Here is a 27,262-nt window from a genome sequence, read left to right on the forward strand (position 1 = left end):
CAATCGAATGACGTGACACTCCGTTCGCGTCCTCTTTTTTTTTCGCCCGCTCCATTTTCCTAGGCCCATTTGCATCTTTATTACAAAACACGCTTCGACATTCGACACCCGCATTCGGTGACGTGTGTTCCGGCTTTTTTCCTGCTCCCAGCCAGAAGTGGTCTGTGACAGTTTAAATTTTCCTCTCCCTAGCGCCGGAGAAACTGGATCGCACTGAATTATATTGTCTGCGCCCGAAGGCGGCCGTCGTTAGATGCGGAGTCGGATAGGTCCGGACCCGGGCCGAACGCAGTCGCAGGACAGCTGTCATCCATCATCGAAGCCTGTCCGACCGCCCGCCCGCCCGGCCGCCTGCTGCCGGTTCTCGTTGGTTCTCGCCAATTCTCGCCAATCCGTCCATTCGCCCCGGTCGATCCTCTCAGATCCGCTCGGTGGTGGAACGGGGACCGGGCCGACAAGCTGTCTAGTAGTAGCAGGGGCTAGGACACCGGTCATCGCATCGCACGGCATCGCATCGCACTGCCAGCGGCCGTAGGCAAATTTATCGCAATGGCAAAAATTTAATAGTATCGAATTTACATATTTTCCGAAATTGACTTGAGGCGATGTCCGTTTTCGTACGGAACACGACTCTGGCGCGCACACCCCAGGAACGGTCTCTCCGTCCGCAAACCTCCCGTCGGTCCGGCACCAAACATCCGGATGGCGGCCGTTGGCCAGTGCGTATTGCACAGTTTGAAATTGCGTTATCAGCATCAGAGGGCGCTCGAAATGGGAGCAATGGGCATCGGGCGAGCGAGGCGGCCATTGCATTGCCCATTTATCCTTTCTTATCTTGGCCCGGGGAAAAATCGATCGAGACAACCCGGACCGGAATCGGAACCGGAATGCAACGCACCACGGGCAAGATGCGTTTGCGTTGCGTTCGATTCCGACTTATAGGACTAGCGTCCTCGATATCCATTACCGGGGCCCAGAGAGTTCCCCGTGGCTCATTACCTAACGCAGGGACACACACTCTGAACAGTGAAATAAATCGTCCTCGTGCCCGACATTGGGTAGGAAGCAAATTTAGGAGTTTGGTCCCCCGAAAAAGAAATTGGAGCGACTCGAAACTCGAAACATGTGTGCCAACAACGTGCGTGTGATACGTGTCCACGTGAACGCTAATTGCGTTCGCGTGTGTCGTAACGTTGCGTGGCTTCGGAGAAGACTCGTGTCCCGACGATGGGACCCTCATTATGGCGGCTGCCCACGCTGCGCGACTCGATAATTGGCCGACTAAATGATGATGAATTCACTTACGCTTACAACCGGGCGAGTTCGGGCGGTATTAATGCATGTACTTTGCGTGTGTAATTAAGTAGATGAAGTGAAAATTTGGGGAACAGGCTACGTTAACGGCTTCCAGACACCATTTAGTGCGATTGTTTCATTGCTGGATGGTAGCAAATGGCACCTCCTTCTAGTAAACGTTGCGAGGGCTATTTTAAGGCGAGCTAACAAATCAATCAAAATGCCTTCGATTCGATCAACCCGCGTGCAGATCGGCTGGCCGTGATATCAATCCGTTTGCCTTTCGCGGATCGTAACGGATCGATAATTAAGACAACAATCTCCCGACGATCGGAATCGGGGCTTGGTCCGACTGGGCCGCTCAAGGAGGTGCGAAAATGTCAAAAATCCGTCAAGCCACCGTAAGGGTGTCATAAATCCCCATTTAAGACATCCAATTAATCCGAACCCTTTACAAGCCAAGCTGGGGCCAAGCCGAGGGGCCGAAGCCGAGGCCTTATCGACGATTTCAAAGCCCTGGCATGTAACAGCTCCAGCTCCGCTAAAAGGAGTGCTGGCCGTGCAGCAAGGGGACTCGGTCCAAAAAAGGTGTTCCACCTTTTCTGGCGTGGCCAACTGTTGTCCGCACGCATATGCGTAGCTCCTATCGTGTGATGGTGCTGGTCCATTGGTACACCTACGACCCACCCTATTTGGTCGGGTGGTCAACCTCTGGTCTAAGTTTCAGTTTTCGATCAATTTTAATTGCTTGATTAAATAATGTTTAATTTAATGGCGGGGACGTGGCTACGCTCTAGCAAACCAGCAGAAAGGACGTCAAGAACCTGGGGCCGCGGTGACGAAGTTTATGAATTTTCATTCAACCATCTGACAAACTTGATTTTTGACGTTCCGTCGGCGCTTTTTTGTCACTCTCAGTTATTATATTTGCGTCACGAACCCTAGCAGCAAGATTGGTCCCAGTCATAAATCATGGGTCGCAGAAGGTGGACGGAACACCCTTCCATTTATGGGTCGCTGGAGCATATGCAGGAGTCGAACCCGGTTCGACGGTGTCGAACCCTCGCCGAAGCGCTTTTGGCCATTCGGCAGGAATTCCTGACGAAGAAGAGGCAAGTTATGACAAGCTACGCAAAAAGACATTCTTCTGCCGATGGCCTGGTTTCGATTCAGGTTCTCCGTCTCTCTGCTGTGGCGCTTTCCCGTGGTCCGCGTGGTCCGCCAGAAATCAATCCTATTAAAGTTTATTTGATTGTTCTTGGCTCGGCTCGGCTTCGCTTGCGCAGAGACCGCGCAGAGTTCAAGTTCAAGTTATGGCCACGTCAAGGAGGGATTTTCATACATCGTCTTCTTTCGTCGGCGATTTCCTAGCGAGGTCGCGGGTGGATAAATTGGTGGCCGGTTCCTGGCACGGGCACGGGCACATAAATGAAATATTTATGAGCAGCAGCGCGTTGGCGCGCGCGCGTTTGCTGTCCACATCGTAAAAGGAAGCTTTTCGTGCCTGCCGTGTCAGGAGTGGCCCCAGCACCTCCTAGACAAACGCACGCATCCCATCCCGGGGTCTAGCTGCGGTAAAGCACCGCGGCGGTGAAGAATTTGTCTAAAGTGGCACCCTCGTTAGAGTCCAAGGCGCATTGGCCGCCAGTCGTTTGAAGGCTGTTAGGGAACCAACTGAACCAACCGATTAAAATACAATCGACTTCGAGTTCTGCGGCGAACCGGGGCAACAAAATAAAAAAAACCGGCGAGCCTTCTGGAACCGAACCGGAGGGTTCCATAGCGGGAAAGATGCTTCACCATATTGCCGGGGCTACAAATTAAGTGAGCCCAGGCATCGGCAAACCAAACCCGACCTCACGGGGGTCTCTGATGCTCGCATTCTGTTGCCTCCTTCACTTTGCTACTTTATTTCGCGTCCTGAGTGTTTCCAGCGATTGGACCTCCGGAGTCGAATGCCACCACCGTGACACATGAAGGCTCCGTCTTCGCCCGGACATTGCGGTAGATCAGGGACCGTGCGCCGCAAGATCCGCAAAAGGTAGCAGAGGGTCCTCCGGTCGGTGGATCGGCTCCATTTTATGCTAATACCGGGGAAGCGTGTTTCTTGTCGCGGGTCTGCCAGTCATGCGGACACGCTCGCCCCTGAGTCGGCGGTGTGTGGCACCTCTATTTGCATTGCCGACATTTTTGAAAGATTCAATTAATTCGTCGTTTGTCGCCGGCGATCCCGGTGGCCACCCGGCCACTCGGATGGAGAATTTTAATGGGCCCGCATATACGCGACTTTAGTCGGTTGGAGTGAGTTACAAGACGGAGTCCCCCGGGATGAAGACCCGGTTCCCGGTTGGAGACAATTGGAACGCCACGTGTGCATCTTCGCTACGTTCCCATTTTTAATCCTTCCGAACCTACTTTTCTGTCGATTGCTGGTGACGTTCGGCCACGACAAACAATCGAAGGAGGCGTTCGGTTACAATGTTATCGATGTCTTTTCGGAACAATTTTCCTATCGCCTCGCCTTGGCTTGGTCACCATCGCCTTCGGTCGTCGAAAGTAGCAACGGCCAACAAGACACATGGCCGAGTGCGATTCGATCCACTGACGGACAGCCCGAGGTGCCTCGGAGAGCCCGGATGAAGTAGGATCAGAGAAAAGCCGGTCTTTTGCCCCCCTCCCAAGTCCCTTTTTTGTGCCGTGTCGTGACGCGTTGACGCGTTCGCTCCAGTTCCGCCGGGCGGCCGACGGGTCTTCTAATTGAATAAAAATAAAGGACGGCCCGATGATTGTGATGCCAATTTTGTAATGTTTATTGTTAAAGTCAAAAATGGCACGTGATATGGATATTGAAGGCACGGACTCGTCTCGGACCATTTCTCGGGGGTCTGGCTCGGGAAAAATGATGCGAGACCGCCAGTCGGTCGGCTGGCGACAAAAACCAGGGAGACCGGGACCGGGACCGGGACCGGGACCGGGAGCGAAAAACAGGCATCCAAAGTGCACGGAAAACAAGCTGATGAAGATGAATTATGTATCGCCATTTCGCCCCATATGCCGCGTAGCGCAAAGAAAAGGAGCGCGCGGAAGCTTAACTGGTGCGCGATAAGCGAAATCCGACGCGGGTTACGCGCGGCCGAAGGACTGCACATACGTCCACGTTTTTCCCTGGCCGGTGCGCACTTGATGATGGCCAATTGTTTTGCTCGCTCACCGCGAATGCTTCCGCGAACGCGCACCATAAAGCCGCGACGGCGGCGTACACGCGTCTTGCGGTCCTGCGGCTTGTCTTGCGGTCACGTCGGCGGCCCCGGCTGCGTGTCGTCGCCGTTGACGATATAGTTATTGACGGAACGGACGGATTTACCAGCCGCTGGAATGGTGGTCGAGGCTGACCGAGCCGATCTCGGTGAAGAAAGCAAAACCCTCCTCTCTGGCCGAGGATCACGATGGCTTGCGCCGAGAAAGGAAAAGGGAGCAGATCCACCCATGAGCAACGACTTTGTTCCAAGCAGGGTAAATTATTTAGACGTAAGTTTGAGGATTTTTTTACAATTTTTATATAAAAATGCTTTGAAGATCCTTGCGTGATTTTTTCGCTACTCTTGGACTCTCAGAGAATTTATAAGAGCTTAAACATCAGGATAAAACTATGAACTAAATAATCGATCCCCTTTCCCAAATTCAGATCGCCGACAGAACACTATTGGTTTCGATGATGCGACACAACTTAGTATGGATTCCGCCGACAAATCGATCGTGTAAGCGATCGCTTCCAGGATTCTTACGGTGCCGGTGCGTTAAGGAATCCCGCTCAGTGCGCTGGCCGCGTGTCCTGTGATCTACCGTTTTTGGAGTGACCATTTGTGGAGCGGATAAAGTGCGACCTGGAATGTGGCCAACACGCCCGGGATGTATCCTTTTGTAGCGTTGAGCCGTTTGAGACGCTCAGGTGGCCGGTTATTAATGAGACGATAATAAGCTCGCGCTCCGATCTCTCGAAACCGATCGACGCCAGCAGCCGCAATATTGCCGAGCAAGTGTCAAATAGATGAAATATATGACGCTAATGAGCGTCACAATCTTGATCGGCTGTCATATCGCCGGGGGTTTGCTGTGTAACTGCGCCGACGCACGTGCACGATCTGCGCCGTCGATCCCCGCAAGCGACGCGCGTCGTTTTTCGTCACATCGGACATCGGATCGGAGGTTGGCCGTTCTTTTTTGCCTCACTCTCGCCGTGTAGGTCCACCCGGAGGAAGAGCACGGGAAGGAGCCGCGAATGCCGCGCGCTCGTGTGTGGTCTCGGTCAATCAGAAAAATACCTGTCCTTCCCATATTTTCCTGCGCGATCCTGATTGGATCGCGCACGGCACGGCAAAAACGGCGACCGGCGGTGGCTGGGAATATAAATAAAGCAAGAACCGCACGCGCGCTCCGCGATGAATTGAGTCGGAAATCGGGGCGAACGTAAGAAAACCGCCGAGGACGGTCCTGCGAATTGATTGCAAACAATCACTGCAACTGTCCATCGCGGGATCATCCTGGAGCGCGAGAGCGCGTCGTCGGCCGTCGTCAACGCACGGAATTTCAATGACCAACCCGGGACCATCGTCGTCGCGGTCGCCGGAGATCACCAACGAAGTTCGGCTCGAAAAGAAATACTTATTTCAAGTATTTTACAAATTTTCCAAACCACCGAATGGCGCAGGGAGTCCTCCCGCGTGCCCTCCGGGGCCTGGCCCGGGCACTCCCAATCGGCGGGTGCTGCGCTCCAGGGGCTTGGAAGGTTGGGTTTAATTTGTATTAATTATGCAGCAATTGACGGTCGGTCGCCTGGCCGGTTGATGTAGACATCGACGGTTGTGTCGGGCTGCGGATTGCCAAAATTACTCGGAAGGAACACCCACGCCGAACGGTTTTTGGGAAAGGGACCGTGCGTGAACCGCCGGCACCGTTCGCTCACGAAAATGAGGTTAGACGGGAACCGGGACCGGCGTTCCGATCTCCGCCGTTTGATGGATCTCGCTCGGTCGGAAGGATAATTTTTAATGCAATTACCGTCCACCGTTCGGAGACGATGTTCTAAGCAGGTTAAGGCCATTACAGTCCTTGGACAGTCCGGCGTGTGTGGGTAAATTGATTCCATTTCTGGATTGGCTTGCAATAGGACTGGCTCGCGTTACACGATGGTTGGTCGTAAGTTTGAAGTTCCCGCGGTCCCGACTCGAGACGGGCACATGGCCATGAATAAATTTTGCACGCAATGGCACGCTTACCGATCGATAATCACAGGATCAGACGGTGTTTCGTTGCGATTTCCGCAGCTCTTTTTGTCGCAGCATCGGCTAAAGGGGTAAAGTAGAGAGAAAACAAATTTTCATTTAGTAAGTTTCATTCAAATTTTGGTTGCTTCGAACTTCACTATTTTTGTAGCAAACAATTTTTTGCTAACTGAATTCACACTCCGTTGCCTCGATGAAGTTGAGACTTTATCTGCAGACCTTCCCGGACCGAGCCCGATAAACCGTTGCAAATCGAAACCCCGAAAACGTTGATTTGTACCATGCCATAAACAATATTATGGAACCCTTTTTTTTTTGGCTCATCCTTCGGTATCCTCGATAGGCCGGCAATCGGCGCCCATCACTCGCTCGGTTCGGCTCGGTGAACATATTTGAACTAGTTTCGGAAGCTTAATCGGACATAAAAATAAACTTTCGTTCATCCAATATCTTCGCTTCCATCCGGCCGCCGGTTGCTGAAAAGTGTCGTCCTTTAGCAATTTTATCACTTTGCCCCAAATATTGATTGGGCACGGGACACGGAATTTTATCCAATTCCTGTTCGCCAGAGCGTCACCAGAGGTGCCGGAGAGAGAGAGAGAGAGAGAGAGAGAGAGAAAACACTGTGCCTACGACCCGTTTCCGGTCCGGCGTTGCGAAACGCCTTAAAGATGCCCGGCAGGGCAGCGAAGAGCAAACAAAACCCCGCGCCCTTCGATGGCCGACATTTGGTGATAGATTTTTGCTCGGGCATTACAAAATGGCTACAACACGCACCTACCACGCACTACTAGGGGGACTACGCCGGGACCAAAAAGGGGAAATAAATGTCCTCGGACCGAGGACATTCATCGACAGAAGTTCGATTTTTCGCAAGGCGATGCCGTGCTCCCTGGGGAGATCACCATCTTCACGCCGCGCCTTCCTGCCCACGGCGGACACGGTGGTGACGACGGCGTTCTCGGTCTTCCGGAGGGTGGCGATAAAATTAGGCACACGTAAACATTTTTCCACGATTTTTGCTGCCTCCTCGGGATGCCCGCGTAACGCTTCGTAACGCTTCGTACGAAAATTGGGCCGACGCCGAAGTTTTTAGGGCAGAAAGTTAAAGCGGCGCACCGTGCGATGGCGACACGATTCCCGGGGTGTCCTGCCTGATAGCAGGACGGCCCGGCAGGAAGAAAAGTTCTCCGGCGACGGCTGTAGTTAACCTTTTCGACGAAACGACCCGTCCGAAGAGGACAGTTGACTGAAGTGGCCTTCGGAAGCTGAGCACACGGAAAGCGGATTACGCTGTGGCAGTTGCTGTCAACTCTGGGGCCAACTCTTCGTGCTGCCAGACGGGGAATTCTGTTGATAGCCCAAGGAACCGACCGGGGAGGGCCTGTGGGTCGCTTCCAGCTTCCAGTTGAAACAAAAAGAAAACGGACCGGTCCAGGACCGCTCAACAGTAATAAAGTGAAACGAGCAGTTGGCACTCACCTGCACATGACCTCGTGCGTCAGCAGTACTCGGCACATCTCCGGGTTCTTGTCCTGTCCTTCGTAGACGATGGCCTGGAGAAAAGGAAGCACAAATAAGCGAGTTGTAACAAGAGACACAAGGCAGTTGCAGTTCGACGATTAGAATCGATATTAAATGGCTAAATAAACCCTGTTTTATGTCCACACGGCCACGCACACTGTTGCACGACCTGGCGATGATGCTATTGGTAGGTGTTAGTCCTCCTGTGGCCGGTTCAAAGTGGAAACAAACCGCAGACCGACACTCGGCCACCTCGGCCATCCGTTATCTAGGATCACCGGACGAACGCTGGACTGCCCGGCGGGCCACAGCAACCCCAACCGAGTGTCCTTGTTCTTTTAAAGGTTTTCTCTCCATTTTTTCCTACGCCACTCTTCAACCACAACACTACACAGTCCGGTCCTGGTCCAGAGTTGCTGTTTGCTGACCATTAATAATACTGTCAACTGGGGCATTTATTACGGACCGTGAGGCGGATAGGGCACCGATATCACGGCGCGAGCGCGCGTGCAGCAAGGATTCAACCTGCGGGGCGACTCAACTATTTGGAAGACAAACAGACCGGACGAGACGTGTGCCCGGCCGCTGTGGATGCCTCACCGTTGTTCTGACCATGTGTAATAATATCTAAGGTAAACAGTGACCGGGGCTGGGCCGATAAAACACAGGTTTCACATCCGACGGTGCCGTGGTCTGGTGCCTGGAGGCTACACGGATCACGGGTCGCCGTTCTGAGCATAAAAAATTCAGTTGTTAAACAGTTGATGCGAAACAAACGCTTCGCTGGCACGCAGAGACACAACTTACACCGCCACTTCGGCTTCAATTCCGGTAATTTCAGGTTCGTTGCAGGAGTCCGCACTGAGAACAAACTACATCCAGGAAGGGTTGACAGTTTAAAACGGATCATAACTTCGGTCTTCGTCAGAGCAATGTCTACTTGGAAGTTGTTCTTGCTGTCTCACTGCTTGCTGCGATGCGATGTCCTTTTCGCGATGCCCGTTCTTCGCTCTAAGCCCTCATCCATTCTGACAAATCCAATCAATTCCCTCCAAAAACCCCCGGCCGAATGCAAAACAAATAGATCGAAGATCGCTTTCGGAGTGACCAGCGCTCGAACCATCAATTATGCTCTTATTACAACGCCCGGCGCACGGGGGCCGTTTGAGCTGATTATTATGTCCGGCTCCGCCTCACGTGTGTCCGCCCGCGTTTCGGCAGGCATGTTAAAGTTTACTTTTCGAACGTTCGCCTTTTTCCTGGGTGTCCTTGGGACCGCAGAATAGTGTGCGTAGTCACGTGACGCACGGAAACGGAAGCGGTAGTGATTGTGTAAATTTTAATCACTTCTCGGTCGTCTCGGCCACGACGATCCAGCAGACACCCCCATTGCACTCTTGGTCCGCCCGCCGTTGATTTTCCGATTATCGATGCCACGTGGCTCGGTGGCGCGCGCGCGCGCCGAGAAGCCCCCGAAACGCCACGTGTCAGCTTCTTGTTGGCTCGTGTTGGTTTCTCGTTCAGCCCCGGAAGGGAAAGTGGCGGCCAGCACGGAAAACCACGTGTTGGCACGAGTCATGTTCCTTGCACCGAGAACCGTAAGGCAAAACAAATACAATTAAGTTTTCCTTTTTTGATTTCTTCATTTCTTCGCAGCGGCGCATCTGTTTGCATGATGCTCGCGCGGCACGGCTGACCAGGATCGAGGGGAAGCAAATTTAAATACCGTATCGAATGGGCACCCTCACTTCCGAGGGCCTCACTAATAGGTCCTTGGTCGTTAGCGGGCCCCTCGCGTGCGCCACCAAATATGTTGCTCTATTTATCATAACGCGATGGAGATTTCGATGAATCCTCGTGATTAGCCGCCCGTGATCGATTGCTTTCTCTTGATCCGTAATCCCTCGACCAGCGATCAGCATACAGGACTCGTGCGGATCAAAGGAAAAATTCAAAGTCCCACTCAGATCAAAGGTCCCCAAAAATAACGCAATACGCAACATTTATTATCCTTCGCTTTTCGATTACTTTACGGCGGCCACCTCAAAACAAACGCGTCAAAACGCGCTCCATTTATCTAATTGCTCGCTGGGCTCGCCGTTCGGAACCCGAAAATAAAAACCTAAACGTCATGTAATCAGTGCTCAGCACTCAGTCCCGGTCCCGGTATCCGGATTTAGGCCGGCCAACGCACGACGACTCCAGCGGAACAACAAAAAAACCCGCACGAACGGAACAGTCGGCGGATAAACGGCGTCTCCCGAGAGAATGATTTGAATTGTAAACAACAATCTCACATCGTTCGCCGCCGACACGGCCGTGTCCCCCCCGTCCCGGTCCCCGGCCCCCCGGATTTGCTTGATGAAGGGAGGCCAAATGGGTCCGAAAAAAACGGGGCTTAAGCTTTAACTGAAAATTTTAACAGGAAGCCATGGGTCATCATCGGTGCACATGCAAAAGTCTGCTTCGAAAGCAGACTTTTTGCTGTTCCGTCTCGTCCAACAGTGGAAAACCGGATGCATCGGAAAACTGTGAACGTAAAAACAAACCTCGCGGAACGGTGGCTGGCAGTGTTTTGTGGCTCCTGTTTACTGCTTCCCGGTCGGTTCGCCATCGTCAGGACGCGACCGTTTTGCCGGTTTTTCGCTGCGGTTTCGCTTTTGCGGCCCCGCTGAACCCGTGAATAAAGTGTTAATTTGTGTCAATTCACCGAGGTTAGAGGTTTGTCGTTTGTGGCAACATTTAGCGATTTTTTCGGCAATTTTTAGCACATAAGCAATGGGCCGGGTTGTGAGTTCATTATTCATACTCACCGGTCAATCGCTCATTCTAGTGGCACTTTACAGCATAATAAATGTTTCACTCTCACCATCGGCCCCATCGACTATTGTTTACCGTGAAACACTTCCGTTCGATCCGGATCCCGGTTTGTCGGATTGTTGCCGGAAAACAAAACAGTCCCGCGATTCAATAATGCCCGTTTCTAACGCACTCGTTCCTGACCGGACACGGCTTAACTGGGGCGGAAGGTTAAAAGATTACACCGGTACGCAGGCTCTCCCCCTCCTTCGGCAAGGACACTCACAGTCCACGGGCCCTTTAAAAATCGGGGGGGGCCAGCAACAAAAACAACGCATCCATCGCCCGGCCGAAAGGGCAACGATTTCGGGGCCCGCTGGCCGTTTATGGGCGGCCGGAAAAATTCCGTTATGGAATGATGAAAAACGACGGACCCGCGACGGATGGCGGCGGATCAAAACGATCCGAAACGGTCGGTCAGGTCGGTCGTCGACAGCGCGCGCACCGCGGCACTTGGCGGTCACCAAACGTCCCGGGCTCCCTTTTCGTTCGTTCGTTGTTTTTTTTTTTGGGGGGGGTTTTCGGGGGATGCTTTTTATGTTATGGCTCCGGACCACGCCGGACAGTGCGAAACAAACGGAGCGAGGCCACGGAGCGCGGTGCCACGGCATGCATTATGAAACAGCACAGAACCGAATCTCGTCCTTCCTGGCTGAGGGCATAACAATTTCTGTTCCGTTCCATTTTTTTTTTCGCTGCTGCTGATGGGGCAGCATTGTTGTTGCTGTTTATCTTCGCGGACTTTTTTGGCGTTCGGATTTCAGTGCGTTCCATGACTTCCAGCTCGGTCAGCTGGCTGCGTTTGCCGAATGACCGCATTTTCGGCGGTCGGTGAACGGTCGCGAAGAGAAGTAACGGGTTGACCTCTATTGGGCGACTGGCCCTTCAATCGAGGCAAACGAGGCCCAAAATGGCAACGAATCAATTAGCGATTGGTGCGTGGATTAAACTTAATTATTACGATTGAAGACCCGTACGCAAAACACAAACCGTGACCCTCCATAAACGCTAGATCCTTTAAAGGCGGCAGTGTGGGCATTCCATGCCGATAATCTTCGTGGGACCAACTCTGGGCTCGAGCCGAATCGATTCGTCGCACTTCTTAGGCTTCCGACGGCACGCACGGCGAAATTCCGGAATGACCCTGGAAACGCCCAATCGTTTTTAAAAAAGTGTCCGCGTGTCACACCCGGCACGCCGGAGTGTCGGATTAAAAAATTTGAAACCTGCTCAAACCGGCCGCCGGTCGATAAGGCTCCGAGGGCGGTGGCGCAGTGATTCAAACTCGCCGATAAGCACCGAACCCCTTTTCCTGTTCCGAGCCGCCGCTGCGAGAAGTGAGTTATGTTGGCCCTGTTCGCCCTTCAAGTTGCCCACCAGTTGATGGGCCAGGACACACACATAGGCGAACGCACGCCGGAAAGGACCGGGGAATTGTGGTAGGAAGTTTGTTTTCCGCGTTAGCGCATTCAAGTGTAGTTCGGCGCAATCGTCCCTTCCGAGGGGTGCCCTGCCAATGTCCCTGCCAGAAGGGGTGAATCAAATTACCATTTACCATAGTGGCGATGATCCGATCCTCCTTGTGCGCCATCCTGCCACCGACCGGCTGATGCACAAAAGCGATACCGTGCCCGGGGAGAAGTGGTGGTATCGAGTGTCCTTTGGAAATAATAACCTTTTCGTAGCGACTGAGCCTCGTTCGGGGGAACAACAAATGGCCCCGGTTGGGTGAGGGTTGGCCGAACGTCGGGCGATGGTTGCTCATTTGCCAAAATGCTTTTATTTCGACCCCATGCGGATTTAACTGATGGCTACATGGACTCTCCTCCATCAAGGACGTGTGGGCCGGTTGTCGATTAAAACCAATTAAAAAGGTGGCTCCAGGACGCAGTCCATCGGGGGCCAGTACGAAGAGGTGATGATGACCATCCTCAAGGTGAATCCTTATGCGGAAGTCCTCGTAAATTAGCCGAACGGTGTGCCGTGCCGTTTTATCAGCAGCACTTTATCTTGTGCCCTTCGGGCGATCATCTTTCTTCCACCGGCACCACCAGCACCAGGGAAGATTAGATCCCAATTTATTATTCCCCCACCCGGGCTGCGGCTGCGGCGTCTCTGTCTGTCTGGTGTTACGTTTCCACCGAAAGCTGTCATAATTTTGAGCTCATCCCCGGTCCCTCGGACGACCCTCGCTTTTCGGCAAGGCCACGGCATCCCTGTGGCCTATTAAAAACCGGCTACCGTCTGGTCTCTAGCTAGGTCTGGCTGGCGGGTTTCCAGCTGGATTAGCTTCCGGATCAGTGGTTGTAAGCCAAGGCTAATAGATTTCTGCACTCGGCGAGGGCGAGCCGCAGGGATTTGTGGTTCAGGGAACCATCGCTAACAGTAGGTCAGTGATGATGACGGGCTGGGCTGGGCCCACATGTGCGGAAATCCTCACAATTTTTCTAAAATATCCTTTTGCGTGTGTTTTTTCTCACTTTCCTCACGTGCGATGATAATGCCGTGCGGTCCGTTGCCGAACGAGCGGAGCATGTGCCATCGTCAGTGTCCGGTAAGTAGAATTTAATTGATTTACAGATGTTCGATTCGCCCTCCGGGCGAAACATGCATGGAGAGGGATTTGCGTGAAAGGTTGCCCGTACTTTAGATGTATGTTTGGGTCTTACATTGGATTAGTCTAGGATCAGCCGGGGAACGGCCATTAGGAAGCCCCGGGTTCCGGTAACGAATGCGTGGGCTTTACGGCGTAAGGCGTTTCGGGGGATCTGCTGACTTTCTTTCAACAACCTCCATTACACGCGTAATGTGTAATCGTTTTTCTTGTTTCAATCCCGGCAATCGCTTCAGAAAACTCCAGTTTTAACTAGTTTTCGAATGATTTACAACCTCCGCAGAAAGGAACCTCAAACCCGGTGAAATTAGCAGCTCGGAACCACACGTTGTCCTGGCAACAATTACAACCATATGGACCGATCGTAAGCAGGCCTCGCCTCACCGGCTAACGACGGCTGACGGACAAACTGTTCACTTTGCTTCCACTTTGCCTCCTTTGATCGGGTTGCCGCGTCAACATTTATCATCCTGTAGTCGCAGTCCCCAGCAGCAAGTTCATTAAGAAAACGGCTGCTGGAAATAATGAACTCACCCGCTCACAATATAAGGCTGCTGGTGCTGCACCATGCGAAAAGTGCATCCCAATCAAAACAACCATTGTTGAACCTTTGAACCCCACTCACGCGAAGCTGCACTTGACCGGCCGCCCTGGCACCGCCGAAGGATCCCTCTCTTTATTGCGCCCGACGAATTGTATCAAATGAGGCGTTAATTTTTGATTTGATTCACTTGCCACCGGGACACAGTCAAACAACAACTGTCGCGGGTTCGTCCGTAGTCCGCTAGGCCCGCCTAGGCCGACATATGGTAGCCTCGAGGCACAGGGACGAGGGTTCGCTTTCTCCTCGCACACAAATGTCACCGAGTTCTTTTCCGCATCCGGAACAGGACTCGTTAGCCAAGCCAACCAGGGGGTGTCACTGGCCGGTGAATGATGGATATCCTCGCACGCACCCCGAAAGATCCACGCAGGACCGCCGGGCGCGTGATTGGAATGAAGTTGTTAGTTTTTATGGGGTCTTGGGCACAAATCAGGAAATTGATAGGCCCTGCCATTGTGCCCGCCAAACCGGACGGAGTACCTATCTAGTCCAGAAGTAAATTGTTTAGAAAAGTGTAAATAATTGACTCCCGTACCGGAAGCCTCCGGTGGTGGTTCCGGTTGCACCGCACCAGATCGAAGACTATCGCATTAAGTATTGAAGATGCAGAAAGTGCAGAACTGAGTATTCTCCTCGAGAGCATGGTATTGAGCCCCGCGTTGCATTTTACGTTTATGCAGACGGTTATCGAAACGGATAGCTCGTGTAGTGGCCATTGCTTAATTATTCAGGGGCCCCGGGGTTTCTGTCTTGCTGTCGGAAGTTCCGCGCGAACTCGACTCGGAGCAATACTCGGCTGGTGCTGACCGCGTTCGCTTCGTTACTCCGTCACTGACAGTTTTATAGGCAACTGTAAAACGAGGTTCTATAGTGCAGGTTCCTGGTCCAGGACGTTAAACTCAATGAGCTTCACAACCCGATAAACTGGGATCCTCGCAGACCCCCACGACCTGTGGTTGGCTTACCTGTTTCGTTACGGAATCGATCAGTCGCACGAAGATATCCTGTTCCTGGCGGGCACCTGCAAGCGAGAGAGAAAGAACAATGAAAGAACTGCTGCTGGACACAGCATCAAGAAAATAATCAAAACCGGTTCCTGTTTCGCAGGTTAAACCACCGATATGGCAGCGCTGGACACCATAAAGTGGTTCAAAATTTAATAATACTTCCTCTAGCCGGTGGTGGTGGTGGTCCCCAGCTCCGAGCTCGTTGTAATAAGATTTAGTCCTGTGTCTTTCAATAATTGAAAACATCATAAAATCGGCCACAGTCTACCGAAGGACCTTCCCCGCAGTTCCGGATGGCTTTTTCTTTCGCCAATCCCACCGGGAACTTCCCGTTTTACGTATGTGTGCCTGGGTATGTGTCGGTGGCGGTGTCCCAGACAGTGTGTGGGTCAAGAATCAAAACACTTAATTTTAATTGGATAAATTAAGGAGATAAAAAAGTTGTTCCTTCTCCGGTCCGGTCTGACCAGGAACCCACAAAAGGATGTGGCGGCAAAACTTTGGCCACCAATGGCTGAGGGTTTTGTGGTCAGCGGGGGGCTGGGTGACGGTATTGGGTTGGCCAAAATCTTATTTGTTTATAAAACCAAAGGCAGGACGGTCTCCCATTTCCGGGCTCCTGTGCTGTTTCCCTTTGCCTAGTGATCGGGAAGAAAAAGCGACACTTCCGGGGTGTCCGTGTTCACAACACACACTCAGCCCACTCTAACCCAGAGCCCAGAGGGCATTTTATTGAATTTGATTCCTTTGAGATAAACTTTGCGCCCAACAAACACATATGCAAATGGTCCGGCAATGTGAGACCGTTTTCTTCGAGCATCGCTGCCGGAAGCATAAGCGGCCGACTCCGACTCCCGGGCGGTCAATCCGGGGAAGGACGAAGTTTAAAGGCCCAGCTGGACCTCTGGGCGGTCCACGGTCCGGCCGAAAGGGGTTTGAAAATGGCGACGTAATTGTTTTGTTTGATTTATTACAAACACAAACCCGCAATGCTGCTGCACAGAAGCGCTGCAGGACCGCAGCGGCCGGACGCCCGGTGGTCATTATGCTCGGTAGAAACTCTCACTTTCTCTGCCCGAGGGAATGGTGGCGACCCAGGGAAACGCGTGCCAAAACGCCGCTGAATCGCGCCCGATCAGTGTGTGGGGTCGATGATGAAAAATGGGTAAAACACTGATCCGGCTTTTATGCACTCCCATAAACCCCTGCATCGTTTGCCTCACCGGAAGGGTGCATTTTTCAAACAGTAATCTGCACCAGGAGCGTCACCCGGAGGTCTGTAGCGAGTGTGTATAATTATCCTGAAGTGGAGTTTAACCTTTCCATCGCTCGTGGAGTAATGTAACTTTGTGTAAATAAGTCAGCCGGTTCCAAACCGAACCGCTATTTGCCTATAAATTAAATACAGAGCCAACCCCTTCGAATCCGGCGGAAGTTCGGGGATACATTTTTCAAAACCACACCGAAAATTCTACAGCCCAGCTTCAGGTGACATTAACGTTCCAAATCGGAAGAAAAACCAGGCATTCCATTGTCAGCTTCATAAAAGCGGCCGCTTCGTCTGACTATTAGCTTGTGCAACGACAGAGCGCGCTGCACGTTAACAATCTGCAAACACGCTGGTCCCGCGCGAGGATAATCTTCCAGCACAAAAAAAAAGCGGCATGAATTATGCAATTATGCTAAACCGAGCATAATGTTTTATTCCGCGCCGCTCTGCGCTCCGGTGAGTGTCCACGGCACCACCGCTAGGATGTTTGTTCGCTCCGGATTTTTTCGTGTTTGTTTCGCGATATGGTTCTTCTGGTCCTGTTTTTGGGCAAATCTTCGCCATTTTTTGCGGGAGCTACCCGCGTTGGCTCAACATGTGAGTTCTGCGCGCTTTGACGACGAGTGCGATATGCAGCAATATTTGCATAAATTATGCGCCGCGTCCTGTTTGCACATGACAAGTGCCTAGGTTGCCTACGACTGCGCCTAACGAAGCGTTGTGCTAATTAAAACTTTACCTACATCTCGGTGCCGGGGAACCGGAGGGACCTCTCACAACTCATGGTGCTCCTGGCTCCGTTAAACGGTGCACTTGCGGTACTTACCATTAGCGTAGAGTAGCTGCAACCGGTACTGGATGCCGTTGTTTGTCTTCTGACCGTCCGATTCCTGTAGGTGGAGAGCAAGAATCATACATGTTTAGAGCGTGGCGCGAGACCTAACGCGTGGACCGTGCCTCCAGGACACACGGTTGTTGCGTCTCGTGGTCCCTACCTGGTCCTTCTCGATGAAACCGATGAAAGCGGTCCGCTCGATTTCGATGGGTTGCCCGGCCCGATCATACAGCGCCACGACAAAGTGGAAGAAGTTCGACTTCCGCAGGTTGCTTGGCGGTTGCTTCTCGAAGTGGGCCCGTCCGATGCCCAAACTGCAAACGGGAAGAGAAACGGAACGTAAGAACAGCGGGCAGGCAGGCACAAGGACACGCGGTGCGATATCGGCATCCCTTCCCTGCAGGACGAGAAACTTCGATGCACGGTAAGGACTCTAGTGCACGGTGCTAAAATGTTCGACCAAGTTCGAGCCGTTCGCTGCTGCCGCTGGAGAGCTGTAAAATTTAATTGAACTCCGTCCGTTCCGCTTCGATGAGGATTTGGGATTCGGTTTGGCCGTTGCGAACGAAATACGGCACATCGTTAGCGATACCCGGTGGTGGCCCGGTTATCGGACACCGGGCCGAGCCTTCGGGGCTTCAGTGGCGTACGTACGGCTGCATAGAGATTTAGGAGGACCCGGCCGGCGGTCTTCGGAGAACCTCGTCTCTCGTGGGCGATATTTAATTTATGATAACCGATTGTCGCTGCAGCACTTCGCGATCAGGGGGCAATTAGAAACTGCGAACTCGACACTCGGTTTCGCTACTCGAGCTCCACTTTAACGACAGCTCACCATCAACAGCCTTAAGGTTCGAAAGTGTCTTAGCTCTGGCCGTGTAAATTCCTCTTCGAATTTCAACCACTATCAACAATTTTCCGGACACACACTACTGCACTCCGTGCTGGATTCGCCACGAAGCACGAAATCAAACACAGGTCCTCGGGTCACTACGATGCGTATCGCGGCCGCCGCGATTCGATGCACTCTCATTAACACCTGACGGTGCAAATTTATTCCAAATGTACGACCAATAAAATTTCATCGACATATTGATAGCATCCTTCCGGTCGGCGCCCCGGCTGGAATCCCCGGTGCTTCGGGTAGGAAATCGAACTAGTGACACTGTGGCACTATATCTGCCGCCGGATTTCCATTGCACATATCGGTGGTAACCACAAAATCGCACCACGAGCTCCCGTTCGGTTACCATCGTTACCATCGGGGGCTGGGCTGAACATTGTGCTTCGAATTCGTCTGCCGGGCACAGGATACTGTGATGCGGTGAAAATATAGTTCGATGCGGTAGACAGAGAGGGAACACACCTAAATCAGAATTTATTTGTTCAGAAAACTTAGTTAAGTTTTGGACAAAATTTTCTCATTATTTTGTGTAAGCATAACCCTTGCTTTCTAGCATAATTTTAAAGTATCGGAATATTCCGAATGGATGCGATTTTGAACCGGACCTGGGAAGCTGGAGCCCTGAGAGAGCCTCAGAGAGTCCCAGCGGACGGCACACCATCATCCGAGGCGGTCGATGGCCACAAAACGTTGCACCCTTCGAGATGCGTTTGTTGGCCGCATCCGACCGAGTCCAGGCCAATAAACAAAATATGATCCTCCACAGCCTGCAGCGGGAGCATCGCGCAGGATGGTTTGTGGTTGTGTCCTAGCATTCGGTCCAGTGTCCCGAATTAGTCTCCGAGAAGGCGTAGCTCATGTATGGTTAACACGTTTCAAGTTAGTCCTTCGAAGGGAGGCGACCATGGTTCGGCCGTTAGTTGCCCGTTCGTTGCACCAGCATCGAGATGAGCAATTCGAAAGACTTGGCAGCAGGGGGCTCGGTCCGATTCTTTGGCTTCACCGAGCTCTACCGTGGCCAATTTAAATTGGTTACTAATCAAATTTATCGGTTTGATAAATTGTGTGACACCGAGACCGAGAGAGAGTACACGGCTCCACACGGCGTAAGTTATTTGTCCAAGAGCACCAAAGGAACATAACCGAACCGGATGGGCTCGGTGGTCAATAATAATGCATGAACTCGAACGGACACCCCTAATGGTTCGACCACGAGGCTTATCCAGGCTGCAAGCAATTCGTGCAGTCGTAGCTTTTGATTGGATCCTGTCAATGGCGAAGAAGCAGCCCCCGGTTTGGATAGGAAAAAGTGAAGGACGAAGGACAGGCCGTGTGCCAAAAATCAGAAACGAAAATAAAAGTCATAAAGCACCCGAGAGCCCTCATGCCCTCGTCGGCGGCCAGGAAGGGTTACGGATGGATTCACCCGGCCTTCACTGCACACTGTCCGATCGGTCGGCCGGAACATATTTGGCCCACAGCGGCGGGCGGGAAACCGGTCACCGGTAGGTGAATAATTGAATTACGATGTTCCGATTGTTCCGCCAGAGCCCTCCACCGAGGCCAAGCGAAAGTGAGTGTGGAAGACGAGCCAAAAAAAAAAATGTGTACGAAGTGGTCCCGTGAGCTGCAAGAGCGACCGGATAGGATCCGGGAACCCGCAAGGGACTGTTCGCGCAAAGAACGTGCAATAACTCACCGAGACCCCTCATCCCCGAAAGTGATCGAATGACATACTGTCCAAGAGGTTGTGACACATTCTTACGGCCAGGAACGCGGCCAGCAGCAGGAGCAGCATGAAAATTGAAAATTTATCCACCCGAGCCGAGCCCGAGGTCCGAATGTGACATACTGTCCAATTTGCTATAATTTTCCCAATCGGACAAGTCGGCTGGCGGGATGAAATATTCACTTGCCCCCCGGTTCGTGTAACACTAATTCACGGAAGCGGATCCGGAGTGGCACACAGGGACCCAAGGCAAAAAAAAAGCGGTTCATTTAAAGCCGGCACGGAAGCACGACACGTGGTTTAATTTTAATTACACGTGACAGTAATTGAGTCGACGATTGACATATCGCGACCACAGCGCGCACCCGGCCCCGATAACCCGTGGCCAATAAACAATCGAAATTAATCCGAAACGATTATTGTTGCGCGATAGTGGTCTTCGTCGCGTCGTCCCCGATAATGATTCGATTGCGAGGACACATTTCGCTGGCCGGATCCAATAATCGGATCGCGATAGTATTAATTTAAACGCGGCCGCTTGGTGTGGCATTATTTTCGCGGTTTCACGCAATGCATTTAATCCGATTACGCCGGTCGGTGTGGCGCTGATTGGTGCATTCTTCGGCACTTCCGCCCCGGGTGCGAAATTCGATTAGCGACCGTTAAATCGATTGACAGGTTAAATTCGTGAATCCCGTGTTTTTTTTCTTCTTCCCAGCATAATCTTATTGTGAAGTGATTGTTGGGAAACAATTGAATTTGCAAACGGTCGGACACGGTTTGATTTGAAACGATGTTCGGGCGAAAATAAATCATGCAGCTCGCGGTGCGCTTAATAAATTGAAAATTAATTCAATCAAATCGTTGCTGAATAAACTTCTGACCTCAGTACCAATCAACAAACTACCGAAAGCCACATCGGCAATCCGTTTACCGTTATCCGTTTATCATTAACCGACGACGACATCGGCATCGGAAGCCAAACGGCAAACAGTCGGCCATCCCACCAAACACACCACCGTTCTGCGGTTTGGAGACAGCTCCCCGGCCACTCTCGGATGTCACACACTACGGGTGGGATTAATTGAATTTGAATTTAACCTCATCATTACCATCGAGCAACATCCGAGCAACATCGGGTTTATGAGTGTTTCGTCGCTACGCGAGAGGATTGGACGTGCTTCCGGGACTACGAATCGATTGGCAAGGATGGCCAACCGATGTTAATCGTTTGGCCATCAGGACCACCACCAGGCTGCACTTTGGATCGACAAAATAAGGCAGCAGGAGCAGCAGCCACAAAAAAGACAAGCTAAACGAGAACAGCCGGAGCAAATTGCCCGGTTTTGATGGGCCACCGACACATCATGCTGCCGAGCGAATTATGGACCCGAAATTGCTTTGATGCCGATCGTTTGCCCGCCCGCCCGCCGTCATCTCGTTATCACCGACACATGATGACGTGTCGAGGCGTTCATTTGCACAGTTCCGCATCGGAAATGGCACCGGAATTGGGTGAGCGAGCGATTGAGTATGCAATCATCACTGGCCCAAAGCCTGGTATTGGCGACCAGGAGGCGAGAGTATCGTTTAGTTGAGTGGTACCGATCAACAATTTCACAATCGGCCCAACACAATTTGTCGGTTATGAGGGGGATGCTCGAAGCGTGTTGATTGAAGGGCGCGTCTGATGCGGCCCACCGACTCCCAAAGCTTTTAAAGAGCAATTCCTGTTCCTAGTTGCACCAACGCAGTTATCATTCTCGGAATAAGAAATATGCTCAATTTTTCATCTAGTTTTTCATTAATTCAGTCGAAATATTGCGCTTCTTCGTCCCGGAACAAGAGACGACTTACGACCACATCCTATCACGGGGAAACAATTCATCCGCCTAATCTCTAATGAATGCCCCCCCCCATCTAATTTTGGGCGCATCAGTTCGCTCCCCCCAAAAAGGACGAAGGACATCAAATAGGCCGCTATTCTGCGAGCGATATTTTCGGGCACTACACGGTTGATAAGGTGAGACCGTTCCATTCATCGCTCCCATCACCAAACGGGGGCCCGTTTTAGCCTTGATGGGTTTGATGTGGCCAAAATTAGAGCTACACAAATTGGTCACTATCACGCTCGCGGGGCCGGACACAATCCTTTAATTATGTAAACGTCTTACGGGCCAGGACTGGTGATCCGCCGTGCGTGTATGAGGGCGGATTAGTGGGCGATGTTATCTGTTTATTATCGAGCGTTAATTAGGATCTAATTATTCGGAGCTCATTTCCGATCCGATAATGGGCCTGCCATGGTGGTGCTGTTGGTCCTGTAAGATGGCGCGTTCTTTCTTCGACGAACAGAATTTATTTTGGGAACCAACGGCCAACGTGAGTGCTGTGGATCACAAATTGGCCTCATAGATAATGCTGGTAATAAAACAACTCTTAGAAGTTGGGAATATGTTGACGAATTGTGGACTAACGAAGATGTTAACAGCATTTAATGGCCTGCCATCATTAACAAATATTTCTAGCTCTTATTTTAGCAACTAAAAAAAATCACAAAACTCATTAGAAAAAACATCCATCGAACGAAACAAATTGTAATCAAGATCCGTGTAACACTTGTTCTTGTTGCTTCTCTATCAACCGTTACATCTGGTACAGCATCTGGCCATTTAATGTACAACAAAAACGAAGTCACCCAAATCAAAGTGAATCTGTCCAACATCCTCTTCCCCGAGAGCGATAATCTTCCCTCTCTTCTAAACGAGAAAAACTTTAACCGTCCACCGGACGTCGAACACCGTCGGGGAACCGGAGCAGATCGAAAGAAGGAATCCCGAGAGAAGTGAGAACCTCCGACAAAAGGTGTGAAGATTGACACGGCAGATTCGCGATGCGCGAAAGTTGCTCTCCGTTCGGGAAAAAAAGGGAACGGCACAAAGTTGGAACTGGCCGGCAGATCACCGACGTGTGGCCCTTGCTTTAAGTGGTGTTAAAATAAACATTCGTATTAGTCACTTAGCACGAATCCTTCGCCTGGCGTCGTCGTCTTCGCCGAAGTTCGGCTCTTTTTTGTGTTGACTGCCCCAACGCTCTCAACGGGATCGCACAAATACAACGGACCGGAACTGGGTATCCATTCCACAGGCCCCCAGGCCCCCAAGGCCCCCAAGGCCCATCATCCTGGCCGCTTGGGGACGCCACTCTCTGTGTGTGTGTGCGAGGATACCGGTCAGGATTCTCGTCCGACAAAAAAGCGTTCCTAATCTGACACCGTGGTGTGTGCGATTCTTTTGGCCCGCCGAACCCTTTTGAATCGGTGCCCGCGTCATCAGCGTCATCGGCATCGTCATCGATGGGCTAAGCTTGTGGCTATTGAACAAATTTAGGCACATAAATTATGGGCGCGCATCGCGATCATAAATCCGCGCCGTGGCCCCAAAAGTGTCGCGTCGCGCGCGGCGAGTTTTTATCGCGTCCTGATATCTTAATTGTTGTCCCGCGCGCGGTCGCGGCGTACGGACACCACCATAACGCGACACCGAGTGTCATCGACCAGCAGGATGAATTATGAACCGCGCACCGCACTGGCCACTGACCACCTTTAATAAGCTTTAATATCGGGGATTGGGGTAATTACTTTGCCTGATCGACGGCCGGCTGCATCCAGGCGCGGGCCCCGAGCGGTTCCTCCTTGAGCGACGTCATCGGGCCGCGCGGCTGGTTCATGTCGGCCCCGGACGGGGGCAGCCCGAACATCATCCCTCCGGCGCCCCGTGGCACCGACGAGGGATACAGCTTGCGGCCCCATTCCAGCTCGAGGGTGGGCCAGGGCGAGGCCGAGCTAAAGCCCGGCACGGTCTCGTCCGAACGCAGCTTTAGACCGTTATCGTACACCGTGGACCACAATTTTTCTTCCGTTTTGGGCCCGGTCCGATGGAAGACAGGATCCCCCTACAGGATTCGATTGCTAAGCACACTAAACAGTCACACACTCGCGCGCACACAACCGTCGATTCCCGTCCGGAACACAGGTGTTCAGATAATCATTCAGATTTGGACAGCGCCCGTCTCTCCTAAGTTGGGTCCCTGGTGAGCCGAAGCTGGACACGGATTCAGGCCGGATTCAGGCCGGATTCAGCATCGGAGCTCTGGTTGCGTTTATTCCCGGTTCGGGAAATTGACTCGGGATTTGGGTAAGGACCCGCACCACACACACCGCACACACACAACACTACTCGGAGTCGATCGGCGGGCACGCGACACATACGCAACACCAGAAGACGTACACGGCGGCGACGGCAACAGGAAGCGACGAGATCCCTCCAGAGAGTGTAAACGTTCGTCCCGTGTGGCTGCTAAACCCCAACTGAAATCCGCACGGGCCAAAGTTACGATCGTAACGTCCTCTCGGGTTCTCGAGGCCACCACGCGGCGGCCGACGACGACGACGGCTTTTCCGAATGGACGCGAACGCGCGCGCCAATCTCACTCCACTCCGGGAAAACCCGTGCTCCGTGCGAACCAATGAACAAACGGTTACAACGCCGCGCGCGACTCGCGACTCGAGAGGTTTCCTTTTTTCTCCCGGCCGTGTCCCGTGCTGCCTGGTGCCATCTCGCTCGCACCGTCAGCTGGGGAAAGCGCAATAATTTACAATCCCTCGGATCCGGACGGTGGTGCTGCTCACACTTATGCTTATGCTTATGCTGGCTTATTCCCATCCCGGGGCGACCGTTAAGCGTGTGTGTCCCAGCAGGACGAAAAGGATATCTCCGGAGTGAAATCTCATCGGTCCCTTGTGGTAGGCTCCGCCTCGTCTGTGTCTCTCGGGTGACTCGGAAGCTTTCGGGACGATTCGCTGTAAGCTCGCAGGATAAGTTTTCTGACCCCGTGTGCGCGCGCGTTTAGTACAACGCTGGAAGTCAGCCTCTCGATGGGCAATAGTTACGAATTAAAGCAACGAAGTGTGAACTACATTCCCTTCCTGATTATTGATAATCTCCTTCCCGGAGTGATAATTTCACCCTAACACTCTCTAAGGCACTCGAAAAAAACAAATCCGTTATTTATTTAAAGACACCCAGACCCACCGGAAAGCTCCTCCCAGTGCCAGTGTTTGGTGGAAAACTTTTTAGTACAACTCGCTGTGCTTTTCCCTGTGGAAAGCGACAAAAAAAAGAATCACCGCGCGGTATCTAGCTATCTCGCTCCGACCGAGAACGCCTGCTTCCCCACCATTGCGAGTCTCCTCCCACTTCCTCGACAGATTCGCGCTCACCAACACACGCTCACGCTGAGGAAAACGTGAAAAAAACAAAAGAAAACTCACGCGAAAAACTTGTTGCGCTTCTTCTTCGTGGCGTCGGGAAAAACAAGACTCGAGAAGCCAGGGCGAAGTAGGCGTGTTTCGATCTCGTTTGCGGGTCCTTTTTCTGGTGGTCCGGAGAAGTGTCTTTTGTGCACTACTTTTTGCTGGGTTTTGGGTGCAACTCGGACCGGTTTTTCGTTGTTTCCTAGCCCTTCGCTCCAGCCTCCTTTGCTGGCCGTAACGGTATCACTTCTCCGGTTGCCACACTTGCTCATTTTCACTAATGAAGAAATGATTGGATTGCAGCAGACACGGTGCTGGCGAGGCTTCCGGTTCTCCGTTGGGACCCCTCTCGGTTCGCTGGGTGTCGGGTTGTTTTGTATGCTTGTGGATTTCTTACCACAGCATGGAATGCACGTACTCCACGCCTCGGACCGGGCAATGGCGTATGTAATCGTTAGTAACACTGGTACGTGCCCGGGGCGTGTATGATTTTTAATTCACCATCTCCGAGATGCTGTCGGCTCTGGTGCCGCAATTTAAGTTTCCCGATCCGGAGCCGGTTGTTTGGGGAAGAGCACTTCAAGAATGTGGTCCGTTTGGGGCTGCGGCCATCTCGGGGTGGAACGGATTGGAATGTAACACCCAGCCGGGAATGCTGACATAGCGGATCAGGTAATTAGTCTTGCTCATGAATGACTTGTGATTGATTTATTCCCGCTCCATTCCTGTAGAGAAAAAATAAATTTTGAGCACATTTCGGAAACAAACTTGGAGTCGTCCACGTGTTACACAAAAATTACCGGAGATTGTATCGGGGTCCTCGATCAGCCCGGCAGGCTTTTCAAAACAATTAGATAACCACTTGAGAGCTCCACAGCTCGCATTCCTTTGGAGACCGGAAGTTTAAATACCGATGGGTTAGGTTGAGATAAATTCGGTCCGAGGGTGCGCACTCCTCCCTGACAGATAATCCTGGGCCCACTCGCCCCAAAACGGGGAGTGTTCCTGTCGTTTTTCCCTCCCCCGATGCAAACGAATCCCCCTAGAAAAACTCCCAAAGTTTTTGTTGCCCGAAAGAAAACTCCGATCCCTCCACATGGCGGACAGTGGGTCAAATCCGTTTCCACCTCCCCGATGCGGTGGAATGTCCCGTACCGGACACCGGTCCTCGGTCATAAATATCCCGCAGTGACACATGTCGTGAACCCCGTCGCCGAGCAGGGGGCCCCAACACACGGCCGAAGTGTCCTTCCTGGGTCGACCGATGATTATCACCACCCATCGTGTCGGCCGATCGGCATCCATCGGCCCTGCAGGACATCGGTGCCCCGCCTTCGTCTCTGTGGGAACCGTTCGTCCTAGGCCGGGGCACGCGGGCCGGAAAGCAAGAGGTAAAAAGATAGCCCACACAGACACGTGGAAAAAGGGTTGATTAATCCCATTAGATAGTGCGGCCGAGGTGACCGCAAAAAAGCGGCCCACTCTCCCCGCTGGGGACTCATAAATTCATCAATTTCTAAATTGACCAACGAGCACACGGACCAGCGATGGTTGCAGATTGGTCATTCGGGCCCGTTCCACGCTCCCGGGTGGATTGTTGCATATGCCAGATATGCGAGCGCCGCAGGATGCCGGAATTTCGTTGTTGCTGGACGAAGGAACCCACATTTAATGGGCGCGAGCGTATCGAATTGTGCGGCTTGTCTCTGTGCTGAAGGATTGTGACCGGAAGCTTACTGGAACCACGTGTACCGCTTCAAAGCCAATGGAACGTAGCTGGGAAAGCTAATGCTTCCGTTCCAAGGAGTGGGCCTAGAACAATCCGACCGTGCTTAAAGCGTCATAATCGGAGGATATTTTTTGGAAGACTTCTAGCGCGTTCGGGGGCGTGATTCGGACATAGAATTCCCCGAGAGGACCTCGAATACCCTGAGAAGTGTGTGAGAAAATTCAATTCGTTAGGCCGTCGTTTAAGTTACTTTTAACAATCTTGGTCGTCGAATTTCTCCTTCTATCAAGGTTGA

General features: G+C 52.2%; 1 protein-coding gene across 1 annotated transcript in view; it reads right to left on the bottom strand.

The window, feature by feature from the left end:
- LOC131213860 (transcription factor collier) overlaps positions 1-23,701 on the bottom strand; it is a 39,350-nt gene extending 15,649 nt beyond the window's left edge. Inside the window, exons 1-6 of the mRNA XM_058208063.1 lie at positions 23,565-23,701; positions 17,452-17,605; positions 17,283-17,346; positions 15,145-15,200; positions 8,061-8,134; positions 6,573-6,641 (exon numbers count right to left, since the gene is read on the bottom strand). Of these exons, the coding sequence (XP_058064046.1) occupies positions 6,573-6,641; positions 8,061-8,134; positions 15,145-15,200; positions 17,283-17,346; positions 17,452-17,605; positions 23,565-23,686 (539 nt within the window). The 5' untranslated portion in view covers positions 23,687-23,701. The remainder of the gene's footprint in view (positions 1-6,572; positions 6,642-8,060; positions 8,135-15,144; positions 15,201-17,282; positions 17,347-17,451; positions 17,606-23,564) is intronic.
- Positions 23,702-27,262: the final 3,561 nt, after the last annotated feature.

The sequence above is a fragment of the Anopheles bellator genome, chromosome 1, assembly GCF_943735745.2.
Source record: "Anopheles bellator chromosome 1, idAnoBellAS_SP24_06.2, whole genome shotgun sequence".
Classification (NCBI taxonomy): Eukaryota; Metazoa; Arthropoda; class Insecta; order Diptera; family Culicidae; genus Anopheles; species Anopheles bellator.